This window comes from Bos javanicus, chromosome 16, assembly GCF_032452875.1.
Source record: "Bos javanicus breed banteng chromosome 16, ARS-OSU_banteng_1.0, whole genome shotgun sequence".
Lineage (NCBI taxonomy): Eukaryota > Metazoa > Chordata > Mammalia > Artiodactyla > Bovidae > Bos > Bos javanicus.
Window position 1 is genome coordinate 60,511,418 of NC_083883.1, and position 23,970 is coordinate 60,535,387.

At 37.3% G+C, this 23,970-nt stretch overlaps 1 protein-coding gene across 10 annotated transcripts in view; it reads left to right on the forward strand.

The window, feature by feature from the left end:
* Positions 1-23,970, forward strand: part of RASAL2 (RAS protein activator like 2) — a 399,967-nt gene that overhangs the window by 278,595 nt on the left and 97,402 nt on the right. For 9 of the 10 annotated variants that reach the window (XM_061383302.1, XM_061383303.1, XM_061383304.1 and 6 more), the window contains one exon: positions 19,419-19,525. In XM_061383302.1, the coding sequence (XP_061239286.1) occupies positions 19,419-19,525 (107 nt within the window). Of the gene's footprint in view, positions 1-18,221; positions 18,627-19,418; positions 19,526-23,970 lie in introns of those variants that run through there. The other variant, XM_061383305.1, reaches the window with a different exon arrangement.

Genomic DNA, 23,970 nt, shown 5'->3' on the forward strand with positions numbered 1-23,970 from the left:
AAGCTATTGACTACAAGCCCAGAGTTGCCCCCAAGTTCCGACCACCGGCTCAAATTCTTATGAAGTGGACTTGTAATATCCTTAATGTTGCTGTTGGCAGTCAGTTACAGATTCCATTATTGTCGATCAATGCAGTCGCCATGCGAGGTGGGGGGAGGGATGGAGGAGGAGCAGAAGAAAGGAGGGATGAGAGCTTCCTATTCACAGATTTATCAACCTGCCTTTGCTTGCAGGAAATCTTCGTCAAGGGGGCTGGGATGCTGTTGAAACAGCTAAAGCAGGAAAGGGTTAGGGGCTGCAGTTCTCTGGGCAGACTGAAAGGGAATTTGAAAACCTTTCTTCTCAGAACAAAACAAAATGCTGAATTTGTTCCTTTGCTTTTGTTTTTGTTTGATGATATGATTTACTTAACTGATTAGCTATTGTGCTGTCCAGTTATCTAAGCTGTCTCAGTGTAGGAACCTGTCTCTTTTTCTTTGAGTATCTTTGTTCTTTATTTTCCTTTTGCTCTCTCCTGACATTGAACACAAATTATTATTCAGTTTTATGCTGGCTTTTCTCTCAGGCTAAAGCTTAACACCAAGAGACTGAAGGACAGACCTTTCCTCCTTTCTCTTCTATCACCCTCTCTTTTAACCCTCTCTATGTTCTTCCCCCTCCCCCCATTGTATTAGATTGGTGTCACAGAGCCAGAATTCAGTGTGGAGGGAGGATCACAATTTCTCTCTCATTATTACTGCCTAGCCAGCAATTTAGGTGTAGACCCCCAAGGATTTAGTCTGTGTATCTTTCTTTTCCCGCTCCATCATTCAGTAATTGTGCTCTGTATGGAAAAGTTTTCTGGCTGGAGAATGAGTCTCCTTTCCCCCGGTGATGTGGCCGAGTGGTTGGATAGTAGCACGGAAGAGGAGAAGAGCCTTCTGTCATTTCTGGGTACGGTAGGGCTCTGCTTGTTCTTTTAACCCTTTGTTGTCTGAACTTCTCTTACTTTGGGGAGCATGATGCCCCCCCCACCCCCAAATTGTCTAAAATCCACTTTCGTATTTTTAAAAGGGGGAAGAGGAATTAACAGAATTTGTTTAAGTTGTTTGCTTTTCAAGTTTTGTTTATGTCTGTAGAAATAGTGCCACCAACATTGGCTGTGAGAAATAAGAGACAGTTTGCTTGGCTTTAACAAAGAGTGCCAGCTCCATGCAAGGCTTACCGTGGCATCTGGTCAGCTGTTTGTGGTATTTAGAGAACTTCTACCTGCCAAAATATATTGTTGTTTTACTATGCCTTTCAATACAGAGAGATGAGGCTTGCTTGTGAGCGTGGGAGTAGGCTTTGTGTGCAAGAAAAGCCAACATATGAATTGAGAAGTAGCTTTTACGCAAGGTTTGAAATATTTGTAATGTTCATATATAAGATTTCTACTGAGTATGTAAAAGAGAACACAAGAACCAACTATTACTTTAACTTTCCATTTACGGGTGCTTTCTAATAAATTTCTAAGTAAAGCAATTATTGGTTATGGTATTATTGATATAATAAATTCCTAGGAAAGTTAGGCTATAAATCCATTGCACTTAGATATCTTAAATTAATAGGAGAGCTTGATATTTATAAAAGTCATACTTGTGAATACTTTGCTAGATTAATAATTACCTTCAAATTTATCTTTTTTATAAATTTGATTAATTTCATGTTTCCCTAAATACTAGTATACCTTTATTATAAAGGGGCACAATTGATGGTGCTCTAATTTATTCCTCATGAGTATTCTCTGTGACCTGTGAAAAGTCTTCTGCCATTCCAGAAGATATCTCTATCTTATTTTACTTTCTTTTGTTATATTTAGCATACGTTTCTACTTTATTAACTCAATTAGGTTTTCAACTTTAAAATTCCACAAATGATTTCTTTTTTTATGCAGTTTAGATGTAAAGAATCATCTTAATCTTTTTTTTAATTCTACAAAGACTCAGTACATATATTTAGATATTAATCCTATTCTTAATTTGTTTATCATCGCCTCACTTATCTTGGGCATTTGGGTGACTTTAAGAAATGCATGTATCTCTTAACTCATTGCTCTGAAGCCTCTCTAAATCTACTTGCTTCACATTCCCTTCCCCCACACCCATTGAGAAATAGCAGTGAAGAAAAGCAAATATCAATATTCCTGAGTAAAACCAACCACTTAGACCCTGCTGCATGGTGGGCAGGGAAAGCAGTCATCACTAAAGATCTTTCCTTTGCTCTTGCATGATATTTTTATGAATTCTGATTATCAATCCTCAAGATTAATTTCTTTCTTTTTTTTTTTTTTGCCATTTCCCTACTATGCCTAAAAAGGATTTGACCAAATAAATAGAGATGGTAAATAAAAAGTACTATAGTTTGTGCCCCCTCCCACCCCACTCCCATTCTTCTTTAACCACAGATGGTGATAATAAAGACAAAGGATATTAGGACATGTTTAGAAGAAAAGTACAAATTCCTACAAATTATCCACCTATTGGAAGGAAACCTCCTAGGCATATATAATAGGTGAAACACAAATAAATCAGAGTCGCGATTCTGCTCAAGGGCTGTAGCAAGAAGTTAGTGAGTGAGTGAGTAGATAGCTAAGTATCCCGTACTCTACTGTGGCAGGGCTGAGCCCTGGGTGACAGCCAGTCTTAGTTTAGGGACTGAAGCTCAGTCCTGACCACGGGTAGCAAACACCTCCATCTGTGGATAAATAGGCATTTATTAAAGTGGGAGCAAACTCTCTTTGATATAGCTTAGAATAACTTGCAACGAGTCATTTGCTAATGTAGTTACCATTAATGAAAATGTGCTTCTCCCAGTGAAGATGCCAAGAGAAAGCAATCTGCTTTATGGTGAATCTAGGATAAGTGGAACTGAAAGGGACATTGAATCAGATAACCAACGCAACTGTCTTTCTTTACCTAAGGAATTTTATGGCAGATTTCCCTCTAGGAGAGAAGATGAAAGAAAAGCACTCAGTGCTGGTCAGGGTTCAGCCACTACTTCCTCTCTGCACAATAGCTACTCAACTGATGTTCAGGCCTTCCTATTAATTTAGTGCACTGCTTGTTTGATGAAACTTAAGAAACCGTGCCCTCTTCATTAGCCTATTTAAGAATTCCGTGGCTCCCTCATCACCTGTCAGATAAAACTCCTTACTTTAGAAATTATTCTGGCCCTTCCACCTCACATCCCAGTATTCCTTTTGGCATTGCTAAGTCAGAGTTAGGGAGGACCCTTCATTCTACCAAATTGATTAATTTTCTCTATCTGGGACAAACCTTGCCCTTTCTAATCTTTGCATGTGCTGTTTCTTCTGTTAATATCATCTGTGTTCCTTCATCCAAACTGAACTTTCCAAACCCTACCCCTGTTTCAAATCTTGCTCATAAACAAGATACTGTGTTAGGTACTGTGGCTGGATACAAAGAAGTAGAAGATAGAACTGCTGAGAAGCATAGAGTTTGGTTGGGGAGAAAACATGAACTATGTACAATTAAGTGAGAAAGAATTAATAATTCAAGACAACAATGGAGAAAATAAAATAAGGCAGTACCTGATTGTAAGATGATTTATCCAGGAAAAAATTGCTTTGAGCCTTTGAAGAATAAATACATCATTTTTGGCTAGTGATACTGAAGATCAACTTATAGAGATAGGTTTTAATCTGAATCTTCAAAGATAGAATGTATTTTTATGGAAATGGTGGAGTTTGCTGTATGAAGGGAGTGTCATGAGGAATATTAAATTATATTCATGTCTAAAGAGTAAACTGATTTGAAAGGAATGGAAAGTTCATTTGAAGAAGTGTTGAGAAATAATACTTGAAGGATATTTGGTGGCTCACTGTTTAGGATCTTTCGTCACAGGCTAATTAGTGACAGTGTTAATCCTGAAAGCAATTGAGAAGAATTAAGATTCTTGAACAAGAAAAACATATGGTCAAGATCATTTTTTTAGGAAGACATATCTGAAAGTGTCACATTGGGGGAATAACCTTGAAGCAGTTAAACCTCTTTGAAAGCTATGACAGTAGTCCAGATATGAAATAAGTGCTTCTGTTGTAACATTTAACTCTCCATATTATAATTATGTGTTTCCTTATTTATTATTAATCTAGACTGTGAATGCCTTCACATCAGGGGCTCAATTCTCTTGTCTTTTCAGTACCCAGGTACACTTCAGATACCCATGAATATTTGCACAGTTCAGATGAATAATTGAGATGAGAAGACAGAGAGATTACAAAGGATCGATCAGAATTTATGACTGATCTGAGGAATGGGAAACAAAATGAATCAAAGACTGTTTTTGAAGCTGGAAGGATGGTGGTACTACTAAGAACAGAAAAGTTGGAAAAGGGAGTCAGTTTTTAAGGAGAGAGGGTGATTTCTATTTGATATATTGAGTTTGAGGGGACTGGTATACATCTGGATAGAAATATAGTTCTGATGATTGGAAATGAAGTCACAGGTAGAGAGTGGTGTTTGGGAGCCACCAGAGAAAAGAAAGACTGTTGAAGGAATTGTAGGTGATGTACTATTGAGAGACTGTCGAGAAAAAGTAGACAGCAGGAACTGAATCTTGAAGAACGCCAAAGATGGGGGTAATAGGGTGGGTAGAAAAAGAGGAGATACAGAACAGTCGTAATGGTTGGGGAAAAGCCAGCCAGGATGGTGTGTTATTGCAAGTGGCTCAGCGGTAAAGAACACATGGGTTCAATCCCTGGGTTGGGAAGATCCCCTGGAGAAGGAAATGGCAACCCCCACTCCAGTTTCTTACCTGAGAAACACCATGGACAGAGGAGCCTGGCAGGCTACAGTCCATGGGGTCACAAAAGAGTCAGACATGACTTTAGAGACTAAACAACAACAAAAAAACAAAATCAAGATAGAAGAGGTCAACAGTGTGGTCAGTAGTGTCATTGGTTACAAAAGCCCAAGAAGAGTCAGAATATACACTGGATTGGACATTAGGAGACTTTTGATAACCTGTGAAGGTATCAGTGGTATTTGATTCATTAGAACTGAGGGAGAAGAAGTCAGATTTTATAATATTGAGAAAGACAGAAGATGGTGAGACAGTGAGTTCAGTTCGGTCGCTCAGTCGTGTCCAACTCCTTGCAACCCCATGGACTGCAGCACGCCAGGCCTCCCTGTCCATCACCAACTCCCAGAGCTTGCTCAAACTCATGTTCATTGAGTTGGTGTTGCCATCCAACCATCTCATCCTCTGTTGTTCCCTTCTCCTCCTGCCTTCAATCTTTGCCAGCATCAGGGTCTTTTCCAGTGAGTCAGTTCTTCGCATCAGGTGGCCAAAGTATTGGGGTTTCAGCTTCAACATCAGTCCTTCAAATGAATATTCAGGACTGATTTCCTTTAGGATGGACTGGTTGGATCTCCTTGCCACCCAAGGGACTCGACAGAGACAGGTTAAGTCTCTTGTCTGGAGAAACCTTTGACTGACACAAAGAAAAAGGTCTTTTAAAATTAGGGAGACTTGTGCATCTTCTTAGATAGAGGAGAGAGCTAAGATACTGAACTTACAAGTAAGTATCTGTTGAAACAAACATTTTAAACTGAACAGCTGAACTCTCCACTCTGGAGGGAAAGAAAATTCCCAGGAAGAGAACAAAAGATAACAACTAAAAATCCAGGTAGTGAATTGCCCTGGGGGCATTTGCCTGACTCAGAATTCCTGAAAGTTAAGTTTTAATGGTCACAAGATAGGAGATAGGTTTAGGGACTGAAGTGAGGAATTAGAACTGAACGCCCCACCCCATTGTCCCTCATAGGACGAGTTCCTTGAAGAGTGAACATGGAAATTTAAAAATCTGCTCACAGACAAAAATTGACAGATCTTATTTATCTTAGTCTGGACTGTTGAGAGAGGAGGACAAAAATCCCCTGGGAATTCATAACCGCTGTTGTGATAAGGTAAAACTAAAATCGTGGACAATAGTAGTTATGTCAGAGATAGGAAGGGGTGATTGAAATTGAAGTATTTTAAGATCTTTGAATTATTCAAGAGAAGGTGAGAAATCAGAACTAGCTCTAGGCTTTAGGTACATATGTTAAAATGTTAACGACAACTATTAAAAGAGTAAAACTAGAGTGTATAGCTTCAAAAGCTGTGGAGGGGAAAATGAACTTTAAAAACTTGGTCATTCTGAGAAATAGAAAAACAAAAAGCATAGAAATACAGTAACTAGAAAAAATAAGATGGTAAAAATAAAATCCAACTATATCAGAAAACACAATATATGAAAATGTTAAGAGTAAGGTAGGTTAGACTTCATCTTTGTTTTTAATGCTGTGAATAAGAGAGGCGTTAGTGGGACTTCCCTGGTGGTCCAGTAGTTAAGACTCAGCTTCTGCTACAAGGAGCACCAGTTTGATCACACAAGCTACATGGTGCAGCCAAAAAAAAAAAAAAATAGAGACCTAAGAACCTAGGAAGGTTAAAGCAAAAGTTTGGTGGTGGTGGTGAAAGGTATAAAGTAGAAGGTTAGGATTAACATATGCACACTACTGTATATGAAATACATAACCAACAAGGACCCGTGTAATAACCTTTAAGGGTAAGTAATCTAAAAAAGAGGATATATATGTATATGTATGACTGAATCATGTGCTATACACCCTAAATTTACGTGATATTATAAATCAACTATGGGCTTTCCTGGTCAGCTGGTAAAGAATATGCCTGCAATGCAGGAGACCCTGGTTTGATTTCTGGGTCAGGAAGGTACCCTGGAGAAGGAATAGGCTACCCACTCCAGTATTCTTGGGCTTCCCTGGTGGCTCAAACAGTAAAGAATCTGCCTGTAATGCGGGAGACCTGAGTTCAGGTTGGAAGATCCCCTGGAGGAGGGCATGGCAACCCAGTCCAGTGTTCTTGCCTGGAGAATCCCCATGGACAGGAGGTTCCTGGCTGGCAGGCTACAGTCCATGAGGTCACAGAGTCGGACATAACCGAGCGACTAAGTGTGCGCACACACATAAATCAACTATACTTCAAAAAAATAAATTAAAAAAAATAATTTTCTCAAAAAATAACAAAAAAAACTTCCATAAAAGTAAAAGTTTTGGGAGACGATATACCAGGCAAATACTGATTAAAAGAGAGCTACCGTAGCCATGAAAATGAAATCAAATGGATCTTTATGTCAAAAAATGTTGCTAGAAATAAAGGAGATCCCTATAGTAGTGACAAAATATAAAAATCACTAGAAAGTTGTAACAGTTTTATATGCACTTAAAAACAAAGCCTTAAATTTATAAGGCAAAAATTGACAGAAGTATACGGAGAAATTGATAAATCTGTGACCCTATCTACAAAAATTATTAAGGGTATTCAGTTTAGTCTCTCAGTTGTTTACAACTCTGCCACCCCATGGACTGCTGCACGCCAGGCTTCCCTGTCCATTACCAACTCCCAAAGCTTGCTCAAACTCATGTCCATCGAGTTGGTGATGCCATCCTCATCCTCAGTCGTCCCCTTCTCCTCCTGCCTTTAGTCTTTCCCATGGACAGAGAGTTGAAGGTATAGAAGATACAGAAAAAACACAGTAAGCTTCAGTTAATGGACACAATAGAATTCTGAAGTCCAACAATTATGTAGTCTTCTGAAGTATATGTGGAATCTTTATGAAAACCAACAATAGATTAAGACATAAATAAATCTCAACAAATCAAATTCTTTATATCATACAAACATATTCTCTTGATCATAGATGAACTAAGTCAAAAATTAGTACCAAAAAAATTTACTCTTAAAACTTTTCTTTTTGAAAACTTTTAAGGTTGAAAGTTTTAAAGTTAAAAATTCAAAAAAATTAACAATGGAAATAGAACTGAACATCCTAAAAATCGTACATATCAAAACTTATAAAATATTGCTAAAATAGTTATTAAGTGAAACTTATAGCCCTAATCTTTTATATTGAAAAGAATAAAATTAAGTGGGCCAGCTGAGCATTCAATAAATTCAACAAGGTAGAAAAAAAAGGATAGACCAAAAGAAAGTTAAAGGAAAGAAATAATGAAAATGACAGCAGATGATAATAGAACAGAAGGCAGAAATAAACAGAATCAATAAAGCTAAAATTTGTTTCTTAAAGAAGTCCAATGAAAATAAAACTGTCAAGATTTGATCAAGATGAAAGAGAAAGCACAAGTAAACAATCTTAAAAATGGGAAAAAGAACATAGTTACAAAAATCAGAGACCTAACAGACTATCATGAACAACTTTATGCTGATATATTTGAAAAAAATGAGAGAAAATGAACATTTTAAAGAAAGATATAATTTATCAAAATTGACTACAGTAGAAATAAAAAATGTAAGTAGTTCTGCTACTTACAATCATTAAAGAAATTGAATCAGTAGTTTAAAGTGTACCACTGATTGTGGTTTGATTTCTCATATAGCTTGACTTCTGAAAAAGAATAAAACGCTGGATCACACTTGTATTAGTATTTACAATCAGTGATAGTTCAGTTTTTTATTGCAAATGAATAAATGGACATTTTAGTATCTAAATTAAAAAAAAATGCTAAGAACCATGCTAAAACCTAAGCATGGAAATTGAATTCATATTGAGCCCATAGGTGGTCATGGTTACCTTAGAGTTTTTAAGTATTACATCCTTTGTTGAGGGGATATCCTTAGAAAAGGGGAGGGGGAAGAAGTTCTTTTAAAATTTTTCTTTTATGGGTATGTAAATAAAAAACTAGAGGAAATCAAGCTGAGCAGATATCCCAAGAAAGCAGGCTTCCCTGGTGGCTCAGATGGTAAAGCGTCTGCCTGCAATGCGGGAGACCCAGATTCGATCCCTGGGTCGGGACAATCCCCTGGAGAAGGTAGTGGCAATCCACTCCAGTACTCTTGCATGGAAAATCCCATGGACGGAGGAGCCTGATAGGCTACAGTCCATGGGGTCGCAAAGAGTCGGACACAACTGAGTGACTTCACTTTCATCAAGACTTAAACTGATTAATTTATGTTTAAGTGTGCTTCTACAACCTGAAAATTTGTGAATTTTTAAGTAGAATGATGCATAGAAGGAAAAACTTAATCTCCCATGAAGTTTCTTTACCAAAATCTCAATTATAGTGTAAGACTTAAGCTAATAGACATAAAATGAGAGTAATTCTTAAACTTGACTGCTAATGCTAAGTCACTTCAGTCATGTCCGACTCTGTGCGACCCCAGAGATGGCAGCCCACCAGGCTCTCCCGTCCCTGGGATTCTCCAGGCAAGAACACTGGAGTGGGTTGCCATTTCCTTCTCCAATGCGTGAAAGTGAAAAGTGAAAGTGAAGTTGCGCAGTCGTGTCCGACTCTTTGTGACACCATGGACTGCAACCCACCAGGCTCCTCCACCCATGGGATTTTCCAGGCAAGAGTACTGGAGTGGCGTGTATGCTTTAATGCCATATGTGAATTAGAAATAAATAGAAAGTTTATTAACATTTTTATTATGAATTAAGTTGAACCATATGAAATTGCTATTTTATCATTTTAACATACAAAAAAATTGGCAATTCTGTGAGATCACGTGTGTTTATTAAAGGAGAAAAAAATCAACAGACTATGCTGAACTATTTTTTAGTTGTTTAGTTAAAATTTATTTGTTACCATATATCTTCTATTTCAGTGTTCCATGCAAGAAAAGAGTAGATGCAAACAGTTTATGGAAACATTGTGGGAGAAATACTTAAAATTGAGAGTTCTATTTATTAAAATTTATTTCCTTTGAAAATTTAGACAGAATTGCCATTGTTCAAATACCTAAATTTAGGTAGTTTGATACCCCAAACTAGAGAACATATAATCAAGTAATGGGAACTTACACAAATATATTACTTGGAAATCAAAGAAATGTGAATAATTAGGCCTGGCTTTATGGAAGCAGATGAATTGAAATTGGTATTGAAGGTTACCTTAGATTTGGCAGATAAGTGAACACCATTAACAAAGACAGACACAGAGAAATTAATATGGCCCGTTTAAGATCAGAGATCATCTGACCAAGGCAATTTGTTGCAAAGTGTTGGCAGGAAAGAGTACGTAAGGTAGGAGCTAGGTGGTATTTTTTTTCAATGTGTGATTGTCTATCTGTAAGATTTCTGGGAAGGTAATTTTATCAAGAAAGTAATGTTTTAGAGAGCTTAATCTGGTAATGGTGATCAGGATAGCTTTAAGCAGAGAGACAGGAGTCAATGAGATTAGTTAGGAGGGTCTGGCCATTATCTACAATGAGAAAATAAAAAGTCCTGCACTAGAGTGATACATGGTAGTGGAAATACAGAGAACAAAAGGAAGCCAACATTCGAAGAGAGGCTTGACCATGTTTGGTGGCTGAAGTATACCAATCAACATTATAGAATTATAGATAATAGGTTTCTCCCTTTTCTGTTACTTTCACTGTAGAGATTTTTGTTTTTTGTGTAGCACCTCATGCATATTTGCTCCTCAGTAGATGATTAATTTCTCATCTTTATGTTAGAGGCTGATATATTTTTATTTTTTCAGTACTTTCAGTGCTTTCTGTTAATGTCTGTTGGGGAATAAAACCCAAATTAGTCTTAAAGGACCCTGACATAATCAAGAATCAGATCTTTTTACAAAAGATTTTTAGAGATGAACACTGAAATCATGGTATGAATAAATCAGATTTATCCAGAATTATATTTGAAACATACTAATAAAGAGAACACATTATTAAGTCAGTTATAGGAAAAGTTTAAGTAAAGTCTGAGAATATCTCCATAAATTAGAAGACGTATTGTCTTCCAGAATGGAAGACAAAATATTATTCACCAAAGCAAAGCTATGAAATTAAGGAAATGGCTCAGAGGGTAAAGCATCTGTCTGCAATGCAGGAGACCCAGGTTTGATTCCTGGGTTGGGAAGATCCCCTGGAGAAGGAAATGGCAACCCACTCCAGTACCCTTGCCTGGAAAATCCCGTGGACGGAAAAGCCTGGTAGGCTAGAGTCCATGGGGTCGCAAAGAGCTGGACACGACGGAGCGATTTCACTTTCACTTCACTATAAATAATTAGATTGAAATGTTCAAAACAGTTGTTTTATGCTTAACAGTGCTTTCTAGTTATTTGGAGACTGTTCGTTCTATACCTAAAGTCTTAAGCTTTTAGTTACCTTTCCACTTAAGTGTACTGAAAATTACTTTAAGTGGACAGATGGATGGGTTTTCTTTTCTTTTTTTGAAGACTGTTCTTTTAGAGGAGTTTTAGGTTCACAGCAAAATTAAGAGAAAGTTACAGATTTTTTTCCTGTGTCCCCTTGTCCCCACAAATGCATAGTCTCCTCCTTATCAATATCCTCCACCAGAGTGGTACATTTGTTACAGCTCCTGAACCTACACTAACATCATAATCACCCAAAATACATGGTTTACATTAGGATTGTTTCTAAATGTTGTGTATTTTGTGGGTTTGGACAGATAATGACATGTACCTTACCTTACAGTACCATACATAATATTTTCACTACCCTAAAAACTCTGTGCTCTGCTTATTCATCCATCCCCTTAAGGGCAGTTTATTTTTTGGAGGGCTTTTTTCTACTTTTTAGTTCAAAGAATCAGTAGTAGAAATTCTTTATAGCTTAATTCCTTTTTTGTTCGTTTTTTTACCATTTCATTAAGCAAGTTAACTTTTCTCCTTCTTTATCCCATTGCCTCACCCCTCTTTGTTTCTTCATTAGAATGTTCTTATTGCCATCAGCATTCCAGGATTGAGAGTTTCCTTTGATGGGGTTTCGTTTGCAGTAAATTATCCACCAAAGAGTATGATTTAATTCTCTTTAAAATATGAAGAACCATGTGCACTTGTTAGAGTTCTTTGAGTTATTTTTAAGAGGAAATGAGAAAAACTGGAGTTTCCATGATTGTTTATCCTACTTTTTATTCATTACAGTCCACGATACAAAACACAAGGGGAATGGATAGCATGCATGGTAATTAAAAGTATAGCCTCTGGATCCAGACTGCATGGGTTCTAATCCTGATTCTGCCTTTACCAGCCCTGCAAACTGAGTGGAGTAATAGATCATCTCCTTCCTTTCCCATCTGTGAAATGGGGGCATAATTCCAATTCCAGAGATTTGTGAGGATTAAAGAGAAAATTAACATAAAATACTTAGCATGTAATAAGGAATAAAAACGATAGTTTGGTGTTGCAGTTATCCTTGTTATACTTTTATTACTACTACTAAGATCCCTAGTTGTTATCACTAAGTACCAGAGATATGCTTTGTATTTGAAACTTAAGATAACCATATGTGCTGTGCTTAGTCACTCAGTCGTGTTCGACTCTGCAGCCCCATGGACTGTAGCCCTCCAGGCTCCTCTCTGTCCATGGGGATTCTCCAGGCAAGAATACTGGAGTGGGTTGCCAATGCCCTCCTCCAGTGGCTTTTCCCAATCTGGGGATTGAACCCAGGTCTCCTTCATTGCAGGCGGTTTCTTTACCACCTGAGCCACCAGGGAAGCCCAAGATAACCATATGAAAGTGAAAGTGAAGTCACTCAGTAGTGTCCGACTCTTTGCAACCCCATGGACTGTAGCCCAACAGGCTCCTCCATCCATGGAATTTTCTCGGCAAGAGTGCTGGAGTGGGCTGCCATTTCCTTCTCCAGGGGATCTTCCCAACCCAGGGATCAAACCTGGGTCTCCCGCATTGTGGGCAGACGCTTTACTGTCTGAGCCACCAGGGAATCCCGGATAACCATATAAATATCCCTAAACTGTTTTCTTAGTCTTTTTGGTTGACAGTAAAAATTGTTCTCTATCATCTCATCCATTATCATCATGTGAAACCCTAAGTTAAAGAAACGATACACTTGTGGGTGTTCAGATTGCGTGACCAGAGGGATATCTGCTCTCCTACTATATTAACAAGAAGAATTTTTAGAAGTAATAATAATAAAGGATAAATTTGTTGAGGTGAAGAAAAGGTGGGAGAGACCGGATGGCTTTCCTTTCTGAGAATTCACTACGTTTCTGTACCTAGCACCAATTTGTATGTATTGAAATGTGTCGAGGGCATGCAAACTTGAAAGGACTGCTTGCCTGAGTGAAGTACTGCAGTCTAAATGATACAAATCGGATGAATTAAAGTGGCTCTGGGGATTTGTATTTCAGAGCAGCTGGATGGTAGTGACTGTCGGTGCTTTGGCTTTACAGCAGTAGAGATGGGATAGGGCAGGGAAATGTCCTGCTGAAAATCAAGTGGTGAAGTCTATAAAACACCCAGGTGCTATGGTGTTAGCAGCTATATAAATGCAGAGTGTAATTTTCTCCTCTTTGCTCTTGTGACTTTTCCTTTATAAAATTGTTCTCTACCTGCATCTTTAAGCTCCCATTACCTTTAAGGAATCCTCCAGCAAAAAGTATGAAATGTCATGAAGCCTTTTTTTCTTTCACACTTGCCATTTGTTATTAAAGACCCTCTTACTAAAGAGGTACAAGCCCATTTCCCAATATTGTTCCTTCCTTCCTTTTCTGTTCCTTAAGTGTCTTCTGTGCCTCCTGTGGAAGAAGAATTCTCCTAATTTAGAATTCACAGCATGGAGAAATGAGTTGTTTGCTTAACTCATTCATTAATAATTTGAACCATGGACTTATCACATCCTATTTATTGTTGTCATCATTTATGATGATAGTGAAGTGGATTCATTCACAGTAACATTATATACATTGAAATTCCAGTGACTTAAATGGGTGAAGAAACACATTTTGGTGTGTACTTAATTTTCTATCATGATTTGTTGAGAGGTTGCTTTTTTTAAAAGTTTTTGAAGTGAATTAAAGAATTCCTTTTTGACAATGATATTAGAATACTTGCTTACTAAATATAATGTCAAAAATATTAATGGGACATGTGAGTAATTAAAATTGACAGAGCATTCACATTCATTCATGTTTTATAATTCTGTATACAAAACTACTAGAAATTGGCTTGGGTTGCTATTAATGTGAAGTATTTAGTAAAGTATTTATATATGCCAGCTGACTGCATCTGTGAATATGTAATATTTTCTGGTCTGTCATAACTAGAGAATTTTGCTGTGAGAAGGATATTTTGGTTCCTTACATCATTATCCACCAAATTAAAACTTTATAAATATCTTTATTCATTCTGTTTATCATTTGTTTTGAATTTTCTGAAATTACTTTCATATTGGTAAGGTTATTATCTTTTTTTAAATTTTGCCTCCACCTTCATCTAAGAGAATAATAAATTGGCTACTACCTCAGTAAAAAATTGGCTACTACTGCCCCAAGAACTAATAGAGATACTAGGCACAGTGGTTAGCACATTATAAACATTTAATAGTAGCTCAAATTACCATAAAAATTTTTCTTCCTTAGACAAATTATTAATAAAAGAGGTGCTTATAATTTTGAAGTACATCTTTTCCTCCTAAAAATGTATTTTTGAATCATCTCCTCCACTTAAAAAAAAAAAAGGTAGCTAATTCTAAGTGGTAGACATTATCAGAATTTGTGACATTTTTAGCTGGGTAGTTATTGTTAAGTATATGTATGTATGACATGATGGTGTATGAAATTTAGTTAAATGTGACTGAACAAAAAGTAAGTATAGTTGATACTTATATTTAATCGCAATGACATTACATAACAGATACTTGTTCTCAGTTAAGGTATTTGCACAGGCCTTTGGAACCTAACCCTCAGTTCATACAAGCATTGCCCTTAATCTCTTTCTGAACGTAATAATATTGTAGGATCATTTCAAACACATTCACTATTCAAAATCCTTTAAAAAAATTTAAGACAGTGCCAGGAAGTATATCTCCATAGTATTTCTTTATTTAAAAATTTTCTTTACTGTGGTAAAAGTCAGATAACATAAAGCATACTGTTTTAACCATTTTTAACTGTCTGGTTCAGTGTACTCCATAGTATTTTTGTGTGACTTGTAAATCTGGATGAGGTGCATTTCACCAGGTGGTTTTTCTTTCAGAGGAAAAAGCTAAGTCCTTATGTGTAGGCCTACAAAGCCCGCATGATCTGAACATGCCTGCCCTAATTCCTCTTAGTCTTTCTGCTATTATTTATCCCCACTTCCTGACTGCAGCCCCACTGGCTTCCTAGCTGCATTTTACTCTAGAAGCTTTGTATTGGCCTCCCTGTCTTCAGTGGCCCTCCCTGATAAATCTACTAGGCTGACCTCCTCAATTCCTTAAGTACTGGCTTTCACTCACCTTCTCAGTGCCTCTCAGTTCAGTTACTCAGTTGTGTCCGACTCTTTGCAACCTCATGGACTGCAGCATACTAGGCTTCCCTGTCTATCAACAACTCCCAGTGCTTACTCAAACTCATGCCTATCGAGTCCATGATGCCATCCAACCATCTCATCCTCTGTCGTCCCTTCTCCTCCTGCCTTCTGTCTTTCCCAGCATTAGGGTCTTTTCTAAGGAGTTGATTATTTGCATCAGGTGGCCAAAGCATTGGAGCTTCAGCTTCAGGATCAGTCCTTCCAATGAGTATTCAGGACTCATTGCCTTTAGGTTGACTGGTTTGATCCCTGCAGTGCAAGGGATTCTCAAGAGTCTTCTCCAACACCACAGTTCAAAAGCATCAGTTCTCAGCGCCTCTACCTATTCACTATGGTTACTGTAGTGAAATTACTGTACTTCTTCATCTCCTTTTCTCTGTCCTCCTTTTTCCCTCCCTGAAACACCATCTGCTACATTGGCTTCATTATAAGTAAACTGAAGGCCATGAACACACTGTTAGGTCTGAAAGACAGGGTTGAGTTCTGTTTGTTGAATAGGCACATCTTCCACCAAAAGGGCCTTTGTCCTTATAATTATCCAGTTGTCAATTATTTTACCACGCTTTTCAAAAGAAAGCACGTTGACATAGAAGAAAATGTGTATTTTGAGGAAATGACATTGCAATAATATATTTTGGATTTAGAGAGCCCCATTCTTTCAAAAAGCTAATTTTGTGTCAAAGCAGATAAACTCATTCATCTTGTCTTCATCTCTGGTTAGTCTGAATAACCCAGCTTATTAATGCAGATCAGAGCAGGAAAGGTTGAAATGGCTTTACACATAATCACAAAGATAGTTAGTAAAGGTGGTAAAAAGAGCACCCAAGTATTCTCTTTGTTCAGTATATCATCTTATGTGGAGCTGTAGTGGAGGCTACCTCTCGTTATTATAAGTTGTCACCTCACCTCAGTTCATACCCAATGGCAAAAGAAATGAAGAGATATATTTAAAACTTAAGTGGCTTTTTATAACTTTTTTTTTACCTTTTAATTTAAAGATGAAAAACATTATTTTTAGAGGGTGAGAACATGAACAAATTAGTTTTAGTCCTTTATCCACAGAAACAATATCATATGCCTCTTGTCTTAAGAGAGTGAGCATATTTTAAACATGACTGTAATTAAATATTGTGACTATGAAGTGAATATTCATTTTTTACAGCAGGGAAAAAATAATGCAGTCGTATGTAGCATGAGGCAGGTAGGGTAGAGAGCTGTCTAATTTTGGCCTACTGGAACTGGTATAGATTTTCCATCCAAATCAGCAGAAATGTAGCTCTAAGAGCATAGTAGCAGCTTTCCTTTCTGATTGGAGCTTTAAAGTCGAAGGTAGCCAGATCAGTTTAGCATGCTGGCCAGCCTGTGACTAATCCAGCAAGTTATTAATTCTGCTTTTCCTGAGGCTACTCCCCTATTCCAAAGTGGACTTTGGTTTTGGGGGTATACATTCTTTTCTCAGCTTTGAAACAGTTACGAATCTTCTGGGCACTAAACAACCTAATACTCAAAGGCCTTTTCTGCATCAGTAGATAAATTGCATTGTGGTGGGGGCTGGGAAAGTCAAGAAGTGTCTTTTCTGCATCAGTAGATAAATTGCGTTGTGGTGGGGGCGGGGAAAGTCAAGAAGTGTAGACTTCCTCCTCTTATCACCAGTTGATTTAGCTTATTTTGTTTCCTTACTTTTCCCTCTTTAAAGGCAATTGTTCAAACGTCAAAAGTAATTTAATTTCTCCTTTTTGAACCCAGTGACATTCTTTAATCTACATCAGAGTTCGGTTTTTGGTTTTTTTTTTTTTTTTTTTTTTAATACAGAAAGAGAATGTAAAGAAAAGTACAACAAAGAACATATTGTTAGGGTTTGAAATGTGGTTGCTCATTTTAGCCAAAATAATTCCAGATAGATAAAAGCGTTGAAATATATTTACGTAATGAGTTCATATGCCTGAAAACTAAAATTAGATGTTTGGAAAACAGTAAGGAAATTCTTTTTTTTCCTCAGCCAGAACATTGCAAGTCAAGGAAAACTGTTCACTAGATCATTTTATCCTTGCTAATGGGACTTTTTTCCTCCCAATTTGGCTTTTCCATCAGTTATTCTGAGACTGAAATATATTATATTGTAATAGTCAATCTCATGTATCTTTCTAATGATCAGTAATGGGCAGAGGGAAGATGAGATTTTCTTCTACCTTCACCAGCCCCTGTCTCCACCTGCCTGCCCTTCAGATTGAATTGCCTGACTTAGATAATCATCCTTTAAAGTCATGTTCCTGAAGTCTGAAGGTCTTGTTCAGTGTGCTTTGACAGACCGTTCTGTTTAAATTCAGCGCTTTGTGCCATTCCCGTTAATTGTACTACCATTTTTTAGAAATGTGCTAGGATTCATGGGTGCCTAATTCTGAAAATGGCTTTGTACATTAAGGTTCATTTAACTGATGGTTAGGGGGAAGTTGAGAGACTTAAAGTTATTTTAAAACACAGTAATAGCTTGGAACTTTCTTGTACTGCAGGCATATAAGACTCTATGTTGTCAGCCTCTCGGTCATTAGGCTTGTTGTGATTTGGCTTATATCTTACTGGTCAGGATGTCACTGTGAAGAAACGTTTAGTCATGGAACGAAAATCAGTGTCCAGCATCAAAGATAGTAATAGAGTAAGCACTCCCAATTGGATTTTCATAGGCGGGATTGATTTGTGTGCATTACTGGGTCTGTGTAAAATGGTGTCCTTTTGGCACTAGCTGAATATAAATTTCAGGAAATGTTTTTTCTTCTGTAGATCAGTGCAATACAGTGAAATTTGCTGTAACTGAGGGGAGGCAGTGGTTGGGTGTCCGCTAATAGCCTGAAAGGAACTAATGAGGATGTGCAGTCCGGAACGATTGATTGAATAGCTGCAGTCCTGTGTGTTGCTTTCTCGCTTGCTCTCTGCAAGCTGTAGAGAGGGAGGGGGAAGAGCAAGACACAGGGAGGGAGCCAGAGAAAAAACGCTTTCTCTTAAGTGGAAGTAGCACGGATCCCAGGGGCCAGGAGGCCAGAAATGGAAGTTTAAACTGCATCTATCTTTTAAAGGGAGAACAGCAGGAATCAAAATGTCAGTCTCCGGAGTCACGATTTACTCCTTATTTTTTAAGATCTGGAAGATAACACAGAATACTTTTTTTAGGATGTGTTTTTTTTTTTTTTCTTGTCCATGTTGAGATTATCTAATGTTGTCTGAGAAGCTGGATTCCTATATGTCTGTCAGTTGAAGTGGAGATGGGAAGCAGTTGTGATAAAGGTATAATATGTATATATCTATCATCTGTGTGTGCGTGTGTATGTGCATATATATATGCATATATATGTATCGCTCTATAAAAAAATTTAAATGTAACCTTAATATAGCATATAGTAATTAAATTGGAGAATACCACATGATCTTCAAAATCTGAAATGCATTAGGTCAGTTTGCACAGATTTAGGATCCCAGAGTTAGATCTTAGTGAGGTCATACTGCCAGAACAAGGAGAAGCTGAGCTATTTTTATATCTGCATAAGCATATATGTTATTTTATCCTAGCAGCAGCTTTTTGTCTTCTCATGGACTTTTGGTTGCAGGCTGGTGAATCATCTTATCTGCACAGAACTGAACTTTGACCTTTGTGCAGACACCATCAAATCATGTTCAACACTAGGCTAAATTTGTTCATATGAATATAAAAAATAGTTAATTGGATTCTGTTAACTCTTATATGGCTGACATAAAGCAGTAGATTCCTATACTGTGAGATGCAAATACTAAGTGAACTTAGAGATATTAAACATAACTCAGAGGAAATTACTTTTTATATGTGCATAGATAAAGATACAAACTATCACACTAAGGCATATTCTTAACAGTGACCAAGTTTCTTTAATGTCTTGATAATATCTGTTTAGAGATAAAGAGACAAATTATATCTTAGATGTAGAATATAATGTATCTTTAAAGCAAACTGATTTTTTGTGAGGAAAAAAAATCAACAATTTTACAGATTAGTGAAAGATCCTAAATTTGGATTTTTATCGATGTTTCTTTTTTCTCATCCAGAGGTGCCAGCAGAAAGGTCCCCACGCAGACGGAGTATCTCAGGGACCACTACATCTGAGAAACCCAACTCTATGGACACTGCGAATACCTCACCCTTCAAAGTACCAGTAAGTGCTGCTCTTCTTTAAAAGAGTACGTTTATTCTTTTTAGAGTGAGAGACAGTTGCTAAGAAATCAAAACATTTTGCTCCTCAAGAATCTCTTTATCAAGTTACTAGTTAAAACCTATCATAATTCTATAAAGGTGTGGGTAGGATTTTTTTTTTTTTTTTTTTTTACTTTAAAGAATGGGGCATACATTTTATTTTAAGTGATGGAACCTAAGCAGAGAACGATAAGACTCATAAAGTTGCAGAGCAATTTATCAGAGAATTAGACAGCTGTGAGTTCTAATCCTGAAACTAGGCCTGTGCTTTGCTTAAGCCATCTTTTAGACACCCAAGTAAGTGCTTAAGAAATACCCTGGAAGAAGTATTCCCGTTAAAAATATTCTTTAAACTGACGAGACAGTAATGAGAGTCAGTATTGAGTACTAAAGAAGGCTGAGATGGAAAGTCTGTAAGTGAACAGGTCAGCTGACCACCAGTTGCAGCCCTCGTTTCAACCTCTTTGATATAACTTGGAGTAACCAGATTTTAATTCATCCATTTTCTTTGTTTATTGAATAAGAAATATGCTTACTTTCTAATCATATCATTAAAATTAATTGTTTTTAAACTGGGTAAGACTTACATCTGTGTAGTTGGTCATTATTATGGGTATAACAGAAATCAGTATAAAGTAGAAATAGCCTTTTCTCTTGGGGAAAAAAAAAGGATTAAAAAAAAATTCAGCCAAGTGAATATATTGTGTTTTTTATTCCAATACAATTTTTTAAAGTTAGGATGACCTTTTAGGTAGAACTGGTATTTTGAGATGTATTAGCTGGCATTTACCTGTAAATTAACCAAAGTGAATGTTTTATTTTGCATTAATCCTGGAAGCGAGATTTTTCCTTATTATATCTCAGTCTTGTAGAGTCTGTGGATAACTATTACTGTGACACTTTTCAAATATTTACAAATCTTCTCATTTTTAAAGATCACAAGCAAGTGTTGGATTAATAGTCAATCAGATTATGAGAGGAATTATAAAATACTGGATGTTATACCTTTTATTAAATTTCTTTATTCTAGCAGACATAATTATATATTTAAAATTGTTTTCATGAATGAAAAAAGTGTCTTTTCTCTCCCTTCCCCTTGTTGTTTTCCTGATGAAACCAATCAAATATAGTGAAACTATCTATCTATATGCAGAATTTGGTGAAAAGGTTTGAGTTAGAATTTGAAGTTTTCATGCCATTGTGCTAGAATAGAATAGTGAATACTTTTTTTTTTTTTAATAATATCAGTAACTGAAGAAGACTTTGCCTCTGCAATGTGGTAACATTGAAGTACTTCCTGTATTGAATCTGAAGTCATGGCTGGGTTTTTAAAATTTGAATTAATTAGCAGTAACAGTTTTAATTTATATTTAAACAATAAATTAACAGCTAATTTAAGGTTGACCTTAATAATAAGACTAATTATTTTTGAGTAAAAGTAATAAACCAGTGATGCATATACATGAAGATTAGCACCACATACAGACCACTTACCTGGAGAAGGGAATGGCAACCCACTCCAGTATTCTCAGCTAGGAAATCCCATGGTCAGAGGCACATGGTGGGCTACAGTCCATGAGGTCACAAAGAGTCGGACACGACTGAAGAACTAACACACACAGACCACTTACTCAGGGCTGGACTTCAGGAGAGTCCTAAGCACTGGACGGCCAGGGAATTCCCTCCTTTGTTACTCTTTTTACAATCACGGCCACCTCATGGATTTAGAAACTCTGAGGCAAAGAATAGGCCTTTGAATAGCAAATTGCAGTCACAAAACCCATGCACTTAAGTAAAATTTAGCGATTCATAAGTCTTCACCTAGACAATTATTTAGAAAAATAACTATCAGAACACAGAGATTGCAACTTTTTTTTTTAACGGCACAAAAGTTTTTTTTTAATTAAAAAAAAAAAAAGGCAGTGAGTAGAAGAAAGAGGCAGAGGAAACGAGAAAACAAAGAGTCATAAAAACAACCTGAATCCATTTAGGATAAAGGCAAATAGCTTTATATACTTATCAATAGTCCTTAAAGGTACCTTCGTATTACACAATGGGTGGTGCATAATGTAGTAATCGACACTGATAATAATAGTTCTGAATCATCAGGGAAAAGTGAAATTTTATTGTTTATACTAGGCTTTTTTTAAAAAGTGAAAAACTGTGTAATGTTGTGTGATATATATCCATTGAGAATATTTAAAGTCTTAAAGATATGTGAAACTTTATGAACCTTGTTCAGAAAAATATGGTTTGCGAAGTTCCTCTCTCCTTGATAATGCTGGAGAAATAATTTATAGTCTTTTAAGAGAAACCAAAATGTGCTGGCTAAATGAGACACTGCAGTACTTCCACAGAGGGTGTATTTTTTAAATCTCCATGTGATCCCAATAGCTAATGTGACTTTACAGCACTTAAATGTTGCCAGAAGAGTATATCTAGTTTTCAGAACAACACAAAATTTTTTTATAATGTCACAAAAGACTTTCTGGGAATGCAGTACAAAAAGGAACCTAACTTTGAGATACTTAACTTTGTTACTTTATATAGTACCTCAAAGATCATTTTCACATTAACTTTATGAAGGAGTAGGGGTGAGATTTAAGCACATGTACTTGTGGTTCTAAGATTCTGGTGTCGTTGCTGACACGTGTCTTTATGGTGAACAGCAAGTACATTAACCATCAGAAGGACCCAAAAGGAGCTGGTAGTGGACTCTCCAAAAGGACTTTATTCTTCCTAGATCTATTTTTAGGCTTACTGAGGGAAGGTGAGGCTTCCCTTGTGGCTCAGATAGTAAAGAACCTGAAAGTGAAAGAGGGGAGTGAAAAAGCTGGCTTAAAACTCAACATTAAAAAAATGAAGATCACGGCATCTGGTCCCATCACTTCATGGCAAATAGATGGGGAAACAATGGAAACGGACAGACTTTATTTTCTTGGGCTCCAAAATCACTGCAGATGGTGACTGCAGCCATGAAATTAAAAGACACTTGCTCCTTGAAAGAAAAACTATGACAGACATAGACAGTGTATTAAAAAGCAGAGATGTTACTTTACCGACAAAGGTCTGGTCAAAGCAATGGTTTTTCCAGTAGTCGTGTTTGGATGTGAGATTTGGATCGTAAAGAAAGCTGAGCACCAAAGAAATAATGCTTTTGAACTGTGGTGTTGGAGAAGACTGTTAAGAGTCCCTTGGACAGCAAGGAGATCAAACCAGTCAATCCTAAAGGAAATCAATCCTGAATATTCATTGGAAGGACTATGATAAAAGCTGAAGCACCAATACTTTGGCCACCTGATGTGAAGAACTGACTCATTGGAAAATAACCTGATGCTCGGAAAGATTGAAGACAGGAGGAGAAGTGGACGACAGGATGAGATGGCTAGATGGCATCACTGATTTGACGGACATGAGTTTGAGCAAGCTCCAGGAGTTGGTGATGGACAGGGAGGCTTGTCATGCTGCAGTCCATGGGGTCGCCAAGTCGGACACAACTGAATGACTGAACTGAACTGAAGGCAGATGAAATAGGTTTTTAACAAGTCTTGATGGAAATTGTTGACACTGGCACACTTCTTGAATGCTTACTTTGGGCAAAGTATTGGTGATTCACCAACTGATATTGATGAAATTATTGATACTTTCTTGGCACACTACTTGGTACTGGGGAAACAGAAATGAACAAAACAGAATTTCCATTCAAGAGAACTTATAGTCTATAGCAAGAGACAGAAAAATAACCAAATCTGTAAGGAGGTAGTTGAGCATCATAGCACAGGTTTTTTTTTTTTTTTTTTCTTTCACCAGACGCTCCTTCCCGGCAGCGGGAACAAGGGCTTCTCGGCGGCGGAGTCTGCGGCGACCGCTCGGCGTGCCCTCACCAGCGCCGCCGACGGCCCCACCCGCAGCGCCACTCTCTCCACACCGCCCTGCCCCGCCACCGCGCCCATAGCACAGGTTTTTAACAGTTCACTATGTAAGCCGAAACTTTGTCAAGGAGCCAGTATTTCCGCTGCATTTCAAAGGCTGAATGAAAATAGTTGACAGGGGAAGGATAGTATTCCAGGCTGGGGGAATAGCATTTTGGAAAGATGCACTTCATAAGGTGACTCTCGCTCCCAGGGAATATAGAAAAGTTTCACTGAAGCAAGACTTGGAAATCATGTAGGCAAAAATGGCAAGCTAGAAGGTGAAGAGGTAGGTTGGGGCAAGACTGTGAGTGGGTTTGTTTGTCAAACTTAATGAAATTTTACTGGCCATTAAAGCATTAAAGCTTGGTTTAATTGAAATATTTGTCTTGGTTCAAAAGCTGAACCAAGTTATGTAAATACTGTGACGATTTGGTAAATGACTTGACTCACACTCATCTTGCTACCACTGTCTCAACTCAGGGGGATAGGTGAG